The sequence below is a fragment of the Haliotis rubra genome, unplaced genomic scaffold (assembly GCF_003918875.1).
Source record: "Haliotis rubra isolate DU_JTF1 unplaced genomic scaffold, ASM391887v1 Scf303, whole genome shotgun sequence".
NCBI classification, from domain to species: Eukaryota; Metazoa; Mollusca; class Gastropoda; order Lepetellida; family Haliotidae; genus Haliotis; species Haliotis rubra.
This window is the reverse complement of record NW_025766973.1, coordinates 1,000,491-1,011,863: the sequence shown is the minus strand read 5'-3', so window position 1 is coordinate 1,011,863 and position 11,373 is coordinate 1,000,491. Positions and strand designations below refer to the sequence as shown.

The 11,373-nt window shown below is 42.7% G+C and overlaps 1 protein-coding gene across 1 annotated transcript; it reads right to left on the bottom strand.

The window, feature by feature from the left end:
* Positions 1-1,450: 1,450 nt before the first annotated feature.
* Positions 1,451-10,972, bottom strand: LOC124282773 (exostosin-2-like; the record flags this gene model as incomplete). The annotated part of the gene is given in 12 exon segments (XM_046718800.1): positions 1,451-1,824; positions 2,593-2,736; positions 2,945-3,041; positions 4,476-4,545; positions 4,801-4,984; positions 5,321-5,546; positions 7,802-7,941; positions 8,575-8,767; positions 9,355-9,470; positions 9,472-9,562; positions 10,607-10,800; positions 10,802-10,972. Coding segments are annotated over 12 exon segments (1,977 nt in total), but the record flags the coding sequence as incomplete, so codon positions are not given.
* Positions 10,973-11,373: the final 401 nt, after the last annotated feature.

Genomic DNA, 11,373 nt, shown 5'->3' with positions numbered 1-11,373 from the left:
GATGCTCCGGCACAATGATAACACTTCTTTGAGTGGTATTTTAGAAGTTGGGAAGTACAATATAGAACAAACTTTATGGATAACAACTTCTTTTTACTCGTGACAATGCATAATGGCATTATGCTTGACAACGGTACAAGAATCTGTATCGAAACGTCGCACTCACAAATTTAAAAAGAAGTTGTTATCCATAAAGTTTGTTCTATAATGATAACACTGATATATAAACCCTTTATAATTAACCAGTCACAAACTCCCGATAATGTTGCACTTAATCAGCACTTGGGGATATTATGAAGCCATTTATATATTCCCATGATAATAATTTCCCAGTATTGTTAACCTTCTCAGCACTATGGATACCATGGTGATAGATACGCTGTATATCCTCCCCAATCATAAGCTCCCTATGTTGTTAAACCTCTTCATCACGCTGGGGAAGTTGTCTCTGTACAACACAGGGTCAGCCCGGAACTCCACGCTCTTCAGCGGCATTGATTGGTAGATGCTGGTGAACTGGTTGATGCACCAATCTCTCTACCATGTGAGTCAGGTCGGCCGACAACATCTCGTTGTTGACGACTCGCGGACACTTGAACTTCTTCCTGGCCACCTTCATGGAGCCTTGCCGGGTGATGTTGGCGATGAGAAAGTTGATGGCGATGTCCTCGCAGTTCATGTGTTCATCCACCCACACCTTCATGTTACCCGGCATGGAGTAGGTATACAGGTAGCTGAAATACTGGAGCAGGAAAAGGGAGGTAAGTCAGTCATGGAATGACATCAATGTCAACATCAGCTTTATCACAGACCTGTAACTGATATCATTACTCTTTAAGGAACCAAGCTATCATCATCTAATTTTATCCACCTTACAATTGTTACAGTTAATTTTTAGTAGCACTAATAGTGGTAACAGTAATGTAGTATCATCATGTAGTAGAAGTAGTAGTAGTAGTAGTAGTAGTAGTAGTAGTGGTAGTAGGAGCAGCAGCAGCAGTAGCAGTGGTAGTAGAAGAAGTAGTAGTAGTAATAGTTACTGTTATTTTTACAGGTAGTAGTAGTAATAGTAGTAGTAGTAATAGTAGTAGTAGTAATAGTAGTACCTTGTGATAGAAGGCAGCCCCGGTGAGCACCATGGAGATGGCATTGGTCCACTCAGACTCGTACTTCCACTTGTGCGTGCTGTTGTCCCACAAGTGAAGACGAGATGGGAAGCCCACAAGACGATCAGGGAACTCCCTCCATACCTACAGAAGAATCACATGTCAATAAATCTCAAACAAATACTCAGCCTATTTCTGATATTTCATTTTGAAGATATTTCTATTTGAAGAAGAAAGGGACATAATTTTCAAAGAATGACAAAATTATCGCCATTTATATATTCCCATGATAATAATTCCCCAGTATTGTTAACCTTCTCAGCACTATGGATACCATGGTGATAGATACGCTGTATATCCTCCCCAATCATAAGCTCCCTATGTTATTAAACCTCTTCATCACGCTGGGGAAGTTGTCTCTGTACAACACAGGGTCAGCCCGGAACTCCACGCTCTTCAGCGGCATTGATTGGTAGATGCTGGTGAACTGGTTGATGCACTCCGACCTCTCCACCATGTGAGTCAGGTCGGCCGACAACATCTCGTTGTTGACGCACTGTGGACACTTGAACTTCTTCCTGGGCGTCACCTTCATGGGAGCCTTGCCGGTGATGTTGGCGATGAGGAAGTTGATGGCGATGTCCTCGCAGTTCATGTGTTCATCCACCCACACCTTCATGTTGCCCGGCATGGAGTAGGTATACAGGTAGCTGAAATACTGGAGCAGGAAAAGGGAGGTAAGTCAGTCATGGAATGACATCAATGTCAACAACATCAGCTTTATCACAGACCTGTAAATTATATCATTACTCTTTAAGGAACCAAGCTATCATCATCTAATTTTATCCACCTTACAATTGTTACAGTTAATTTTTAGTAGCACTAATAGTGGTAACAGTAATGTAGTATCATCATGTAGTAGAAGTAGTAGTTGTAGTAGTAGTTGTAGTAGTAGTAGTAGTAGTAGTAGTAGTAGTAGTAGTAGTAGTAGTAGTAGTAGTAGTAGTAGTAGTAGTAGGAGCAGCAGCAGTAGCAGTGGTAGTAGAAGTAGTAGTAGTAATAGTTACTGTGTTATTTTTAAAGGTAGTAGTAGTAGTAGTAGTAGGAGGAGGAGTAGTAGTGGTAGTAGTAGTAGTAGTAGTAGTAGGAGCAGCAGCAGTAGCAGTGGTAGTAGAAGAAGTAGTAGTAGTAATAGTTACTGTGTTATTTTTACAGGTAGTAGTAGTAGTAGTGGTAGTAGGAGCAGCAGCAGTAGCAGTGGTAGTAGAAGAAGTAGTAGTAGTAGTGGTGGCAGAAGAAGTAGTAGTAGTAATAGTTACTGTGTTATTTTTACAGGTAGTAGTAGTAGTAGTGGTAGTAGGAGCAGCAGCAGTAGCAGTGGTAGTAGAAGAAGTAGTAGTAGTAGTGGTGGCAGAAGAAGTAGTAGTAGTAATAGTTACTGTGTTATTTTTACAGGTAGTAGTAGTAGTAGTAGTAGTACCAGTACCTTGTGATAGAAGGCAGCGCCGGTGAGCACCATGGAGATGGCATTGGTCCACTCAGACTCGTACTTCCACTTGTGCGTGCTGTTGTCCCACAAGTGAAGACGAGATGGGAAGCCCACAAGACGATCGGGGAACTCCCTCCATACCTACAGAAGCATCACATGTCAATAAATCTCAAACGAAAACTCAGCCTATTTCTGATATTTCATTTTGAAGATATTTCTATTTGAAGAAGAAAGGGACATAATTTTCTCAAAGAATGACAAAATTATCTCCCCTTGATCTACATCGCCATATCATACAAAAATATCATACACTGGCAAATGGCAACAGAAAATGGTATGAAGACATTACCTCATAACCGAACTCCAGTTCATCGGCTGTCAGCATGATAATGTCATCATCCAAGGCCAGGATACACTCCGTCTCTATCTCATCATAGGGGAAGAACCTGCGACACAAGACAACAGATGTGCGACCTTAAAGGGGGACTAACCTAGTAGTGAGTGAGTGAGTGAGTAAGTGAGTTGGGTTTTACGCTGCTTGTAGCAATATTCCAGAAATATCATGGCAGGGGACACCAGAAATGGGTTTCACACATTGTAGCCATGTGGGAAATTGAACCCAGGGTCTCAGCGTGACGAGCGAATGCTTAACGACTAGGCTTCCCCACCGCCCTACTAACCTACTAGTATTTGTCAGTCCCAGCTAAATTGAATCCGCATCCTCTAGAACACTTTGTCAGCTGGTTCAAATCTTATTATGTGTAACAGTGATTATCCTGATTTTATTTACATTCAACTTGAACCTGGAAACATATTGGGCATTATTACCCTTTATGAGTTATGAAATGAATTTTAATGTTGCATTGCCCTGTTGCATGTGAGCGCTTGTATGTATGCCACCGAGATACCATGCAACAGTTAAAACATGAATACCACACAGTGGTTCATATCATATCAAGACATATCAGGTAATGTGGAAGAAACCTCAAAGCAATGCATGTCTTCAATATCCACTGTTTTGGTAACCATGAGTTTGACTGTGATATTGATGTATAAATATTCAGCTATGAAACCCATGCAAGCACAGATCAAGTTTAACCTCTGCATGCCTCACAAAGCCTGTGTCACTAGGATCTCCCAACGATGCACATTATATCAAAACAAATCAGGAGGAAAGCTCAAAGTAATGCATGTTTCAACATCCACTGTTTTGGTAACCATGAGTTTGACTGTGATATTGATGTATAAATATTCAGCTGAAACCCATGCAAGCACAGATCCAGTTTAACCTCTGCATGCCTCACAAAGCCTGTGTCACTAGGATCTCCCACACGATGGTTCACATTATATCAAAACAAATCACTTAATGCGGAGGAAAGCTCAAAGTAATGCATGTTTTCAACATCCACTGTTTTGGTAACCATGAGTTTGACTGTGATATTGATGTATAAATATTCCAGCTATGAAACCCATGCAAGCACAGATCCAGTTTAACCTCTGTATGCCTTACAAAGCCTGTGTCACTACTGGCAAACAAGGATAAGTTGGGCCGGCGCAGAGAACGCGTTTACGAGAAGTAGGCGGTGCACAGCAATGAGCAAACCCATTTGGTTTGTGAAAGGTAGAGCAGATGTAGGCTAGTGCACTTGCAGTGCATGATGATGAAATTTATTCCACGTGTAGCTGCACACGCCTTGCTCATAAGACCCTCACGTGGTCGATGTTGCACTACACTTGATTGCGGACAACTTGGGGCCCCTTCGCTCACATGGTAAGCGCAAGTGGGCGTCACTCATACATACTAATACGGGTCAATTGTCAGGAGGTCGGTGCTCAACTTATCCCTGTTTGCCTGTAGGATCTCCCACTGGTTCACCAACCTGTTGCTCAGTTTATTCTTCTTGGTCTGGACAACTTTCACAGGTTTGCCAATGTACGGCCATGATGACACTGAAACAGAACAGAAAGGATGTTTAATGTTTCCCTATATCCCAGAATTTCAGTTACATGTATTAAAATTTGTTTCAACATCCACAAGAAGTCATGTTTGTGCATCTCCAAAAGTAGAAAGGAAACTTCTTTTTTTCAAACATATTGAGTGAGTTTAGTTTCTGAGAAGCAAGTATTCACATCGGGGCTACTGAGTAGTAGCAAGTATTCTTTGTTCTGTGAGCCCATAGATTCATCAGTTCATCAGAGACTTACTTGCAGGAGGGGCTTTATTCTGGTTGTTCCAGACAACGACGACCTTGGCCAGACTAGGTACCTTGGCAACCTGCTTGATGACCTCGAAGAGTGACTCGATTCGGTCGTAGGTGAGGATGACAGCTGTGAAGCCTTGGGCCTTTGAGGGGGTGAGGGGGAGAAACAATGGGTTGTTGATCGCCTCCTGGAGAATAAGGGGAGGTCAGTACTAAGCCAGCAAGTAAAGGCTGGTAAATTGAGTTTGTTTGTCAATGTGTTATTCAACTACAAAACATCATATATTATAAAAATGGGTACACGGTGGAGTAGGTCATGTGACTATTAACCTTCTAACGCCTGGCAGCTTGAGTTATCCAGGGTAATGATAATCAGATTGGATGCTTTGAGTATGCATTAAGGATGGAGAAATGCGCATGATAAATGGACTATTATCATTATTATGAATAAACACTACATCAACCATGTTTTTATTCTTCGTCATCACTCCATTTACGACTTTGATCCTTGTTCACTCACTCACCTTGTTGGGTATGTCGTTCCAGGACTCGTAGCTGCGACTGGCATACGGGAAGATGCGGTCGTTGATGATCTCCAGTGTTGTCATGGTGATGGCCTTCATGGAGCTGAAGTAGTTGTCCCAGACGAACTTCACCTGCCGTCTCATCTCATACACCCGATCAACACTGTATGCTTTGACAATGTTCAGGAGACCCCCGATGTCATCCTCTCGCACTGTGATGCCGATTCTATGACACATTGACAATGATGCTGATGTATAGGGACATAAGGGACATCAAGAAAATAACAAAACTGTTTCATTGAATAAGGAGTTGGTGTTACTCTGCTATAAGCCATATTCCTGCACAATCACAGTTGTGGACAAAGAAAATGGGCTCTAAGGTAGGAAATCAAACAAGGGCCCAAGGCTTGATAAACAAACGCTGCAACCATATGACATAATTCAAGGTTTGTTTTTTTATGTTGCCACATGAACAATGACCCACAAGGACAAGCAATTAACCAAATTGATCAAGAAATTGCATCAACAATTCAAATCTGATCACACAATCCTTTAAGTCCCACATTACATCAAGTATCAAACCCGTGAAGACCTGGGTTAGAATTGGTCTTCAGCAACCCATGTTCGTCGCAAGTGGCGACTAACGGGATCTTGTGGTCAGGCTCCCTGACTCGAATCCCAGGTGCTTAGATCATTGGATTGTCTGGTCTGGTATTGCTGAGTGCGGTGTTAAACAACAACCAAACAACATCAAGCATCACATTGATAGAGGTCTAAGTTAGACCCTGTGATCAGGGCATCAGATAGGGGTCTAAGTTAGACCCTGTGATCAGGGGCAAGATCTAAGTTAGACCCTGTGATCAGGGCAAGATAGGGGTCTAAGTTAGACCCTGTGATCAGGGCAAGATAGGGGTCTAAGTTAGACCCTGTGATCAGGGCAAGATAGGGGTCTAAGTTAGACCCTGTGATCAGGGCAAGATAGGGGTCTAAGTTAGACCCTGTGATCAGTAGGGTCTAAGCAAGAAGATAGGGGTCTAAGTTAGACCCTGTGATCAGGGCAAGATAGGGGTAGGGTCTAAGTTAGACCCTGTGATCAGGGCAAGATAGGGGATTATAAGTTTGGACCCTGTGATCAGGAAACAAGATAGGGGTCTATCAGTTAGACCCTGTGATCAGGGCAAGATAGGGGATCTAAGTTGGACCCTGTGATCAGGGATAGGGGTCTAAGTTGGACCCTGTGAAGATAGGGGTCTAAGTTGGACCCTGTGATCAGGGCAAGATAGGGGTCTAAGTTAGACCCTGTGATCAGGGCAAGATAGGGTCTTGGACCCTGTGATCAGAGCAAGATAGGGGTCTAAGTTAGACCCTGTGATCAGGGCAAGATAGGGGCCTAAGTTAGAGATAGGGCAAGATAGGGGTCTAAGTTGGACCCTGTGATCAGGAGCAAGATAGGGGTCTAAGTTAGACCCTGTGATCAGGGCAAGATAGGGTCTAAGTTAGACCCTGTGATCAGGGCAAGATAGGGGTCTAAGTTAGACCCTGTGATCATCAAGATAGGGGTCTAAGTTAGACCCTGTGATAGGGCAATCTAAGGGGTCTAAGTTGGACCCTGTGATCAGGGAGCAAGATAGGGTCTAATTTTGGACCCTGTGATCAGGATAGCAAGATAGACCCTGGGGTCTAGATAGGGGTTAAGTTAGACCCTGTGATCAGGGCAAGATAGGGGGTCTAAGTTAGACCCTGATCGAGAAGCAAGATAGGGGTCTAAGTTGGACCCTGTGATCAGGGCAAGATGATCAGGGCAAGATAGGGTCTAAGTTAGACCCTTTGACCCTGTGATCAGGACAAGATAGGGGTCTAAGTTGGACCCTGTGATCAGGGCAAGATAGGGGTCTAAGTTAGACCCTGTGATCAGGGCAAGATAGGGGTCTAAGTTAGACCCTGTGATCAGGGCAAGATAGGGGTCTAAGTTAGACCCTGTGATCAGGGCAAGATAGGGGTCTAAGTTGGACCCTGTGATCAGGGAAAGATTGAAAGTCTCAAATCATGATAAATACAGGAGACAACATTTGGTCCTAGTACAGTTGTCACAACAGTGCAGTAAACTGGGGATTGAATAGTAACAATGGTTACTGATTTGACTTTTCTATGCGCAGCTTTCTACTGTGTGACAAGTCCAGATCAAGACAAGTTTGTGCTCTGGCTGCTGCAACTGTGTGGAATAGTGTCCAACTCGACTAGAGTGTTTCTCCAATATTTTAGATCCTTAAGTATTGATTAAAGATTTCAACTTCTGAAGCTCGCCTTCACTGATTTAAATGAAACCTTTCATGAGCACTTCAAGCAAACAAGTGAAGTTATGCTCTTTAGAGTGTACTATTGAACATTTTCACAGGTAACTATTACACAACTGTGAATAACGAGGTCTTGGGATTCCTCAAAAGTGTATTGAATCAAGAAAAGAACTTTGCTTGCAATTACCTGGTCCAGTCGAGCACCTCGGAGAAGGGAAGGATGTAGCCGTCGGCGATGATGATGGGGATGCAGCCGGACCGCAATGCATCACCGAGAACAGGCTGCCCCAGCCGAGCTCCTCGTAACACCACACAGAATGTGGCATCCTGCACACAACCAACACATCATCTTTAATACACTCTGCTACTCTTCATCAATTTCATTAGTGTTCAAGAGAAAAGGGGTTGTTTACCACTTTAAGCAATATTCTAGCTCTGGTGGCGAAAATCAGAATTGGCTTCACGTGTTGTACCAATGCTGGCAATCAGCCTGGGCTTTTGAAGCAAGAAATAAATGCATGAACTATGCCATCCTATCTCCCACTTTGTTAAAAAATATCATCTTAACACACATAATGGATACTATTATAGTAATTGTGGTGTTGAAGTACTCCATTTCTGAATTGCACCTGACCGGGATATGTCATCTCCTGATGACGCTTGTTTAACTCATTTAAATTGATATAACATTGGTGTTGTGTTCTTATATAACAGTGGAAAGCATTCCAAGACTTCATTATTCTGTTCAGAACAGCTTAGTCAGATTATCATGTCTATTAAAGAAAATACCTTAGTGCAATCTGTTTGTTTGCAAAGATGAAAATTTGTAACTATTTGGATTCAGGAATAAAAATTGCATCAGTGGGGAGCAATTTAAATATGTTTGAGATCAATGCAGGTACATTAGTCAAATGATGGTATAAATGTTGCAGGTAGTTGCTTGTAGTCTACTGGCCCTACCTGTAACACTTGAGGATAGTCGTAGTTGGAGTTGCTGGTGCAGCGCTTCGTGACGTTCCAGGTATTATTGTCGTCCCGACAGCGGTCTAGGACCAACACCCGGTTGTCCTCCAACACCAGCTTGTCCAGGATGTCCCGAAATTCACTATGGAGGCCACTCTGAGATGATACAATCAGCCACTGTCTTTCCTCTCTGAAAACATTAAATGACACATGACTCAGCATACAATAAGTTGAACATCAAACTATTGTGTCTTTTGTTGTTGTTTCACCCCCAACTCATCGACAGTACATCTGCACTGAAATACTGATCCACAAAGATGACTCATATGACAGCATGGGTGCCGGAGTGAGTGAGTGAGTGAGTGAGTGAGTGAGGAGTGAGTGAGTGAGTGAGTGAGTGAGTGAGTGAGTGAGTGAGTGAGTGAGTGAGTGAGTGAGTGAGTGAGTGAGTGAGTGAGTGAGTGAGTTTTATGCCGCACTCAGACATATTCCAGCTATATGGCAGCAGTCTGTAAATAATCGAGTCTGGACCAGACAATCCAGTGATCAACGACATGAGCATCGATATGCACAATTGGGAACCGATGACATGTGTCAACAAAGCCAGTGAGCCTGACAGCCCGATCCCGTTAGTCGCCTCTTACGACAAGCATGGGTTACTGAAGGTTCATTCTAACCCGGACCTTCACGGGTACATGGGTGCTGGAGATCAGTTCTAACCCTACACCACTGGATGAGTGTACCTAAAGCTACTCACATCGGCACTGAAATACTCACAGGTAAGATTTCTGTGGGAGGTCTATGTGTGAGATGAGGGGGTTGTACACAGGTACCGAGATGTCGAAGGTCCTCCTGTAGGACCAGGTTGAGAAGCCACTTCCTGCCAAGATGCCCCCGCCCAGTAGCTAGTTCAAGCACTGTGCGGAAGTCCGGGGAACTGCCTGCCAGCATGTTGAACAGGAGATGGTTGGAGCCATCTTGCCAGCTAAACAGTAGACAGAAATGATTAATAGCAAGTAAGAAGTGAGAGAGTGAGTGAGTTGGGTTTTACGCCACTTTTTAGCAATATTCCAACAATATCACGGCGGGGGACATCAGAAATGGGCTTCACTCATTGTACACATGTGGGGAATTGAACCCGGACATTCGCGTGACGAGCAAACGCTTTAATGACTGGGCTACCCCACCGCCCCAGTAAGTAAGTTTGATACAACTTTAATCAGTGTTCAACTTATATCATGGGTTGTTTGATGTGGGAAGAAAGCCTGAAGTGATACAAGTCTCACATGATTCCACTTTGGTCAAATCTATAAGCATAGGTATAGTGCTGACAAATCTGGAATCACATTTGGGGTGAACCAATCAAAACTAAGATCACAAAACTAAGGGACACAACTCTGCCCAACCTGCCATCACTCAGCTCAATTTTTCAAAACAAAAAGCTTCAATGAAATTCCAGTGTTAACATTTTCCAACCCCTAAATCAATGACAAAGACAGAACTTACATGAACATTATGAATGTATATCATGACATGATTGCATGAATAGTTTGCAAGCATTGAATTGTTGGTTGGTTGTTTAATGCTGGACTCATCAATATTCCAGCTATATGGCAGCAGTCTGTGAAATAATCGAGTCTGGACCAGACAATCCAGTGATCAACAGCATGAGGATCATTTTACACAATTGGGATACCATGACATGTGTCAACCAAGACAGCGAGCCTGACCACCCGATCCTGTTAGTTGCCTTTTACGACAAGCTTGGGTTGCTGAAGACCTATTCTAACCCAGGCCTTCACGGCTTTAAAAAACTGACCTCTAGTTAAACATGTGCCAAATTGATGCAAGTTGACCTCCGTTTCACATTAGCAAAAAAATAAAGTATATGGGACTCACAGTGGATATTATCTGCATAAAAAATTTAATAGTTTTCGTATAGGATGCATTATTTCTTTTAAAACCATAGACTGAATCTATATAAAATACAATATAAAAATGTCACGAAAACACTCCATTATTTACTTACTGCGGCAATGATGCTAGAACTCGGTTTACATCCCCTAATCGTAGATTGTTCTGATTGAGGAGATCAATGGAAGGAATGAATAGACAAGCTGTTTCAGGATCATCAGTATAGTAGGGGCTGTCTGCAACAGCCTGTAATATTTCCTCGAATTCTTTAGACCTTGGAACCGTCAGCTCGTTTCCATTTTCATCTTCAGTATCTCTTAATAGGGTATATGTACACCGTAAGTTTATTGTCATCGTTATAGCCACAATGATAAACTTCCAAGCAAGTATGAAATGTACATGATGTTTCTCTGTCTGGGGTGTTGATTTTAACAGCTGATGCAATCTGAACCACCTCGTTGGTTTCTAGGTTCCGGTTATTCTGTTTAGAGATCTGTCCTTAGAGCTAGTAGATGGCCACAGGAACAAAAACGCCACCATGAACAGTGCAAATAGAACACATGAACACAGCAAGAACATGTGACTGATGAGAAACTGAAGTTTGGGGCGTCTCCGGTTCCACATGCTGGTATAGGATGTTTCGATCTCTAATACTGTTATCTGAAATGAAAAGAGATTCATGAAACTACAAAGTTCAAACTGTTGGATTGCTGCTGACTAATTATAGCCTAGAGCTGCAACACATCCATTTTGAGGCAAATATGATACATGTCAGAAATACTGGGAATCGATTATGAATATTGGGATAACAATAACAAGTCAGCAGTTGTATTGTTCATGACGTTTAGTGAAACAATAACACAATATATTCTTGGACCTGTT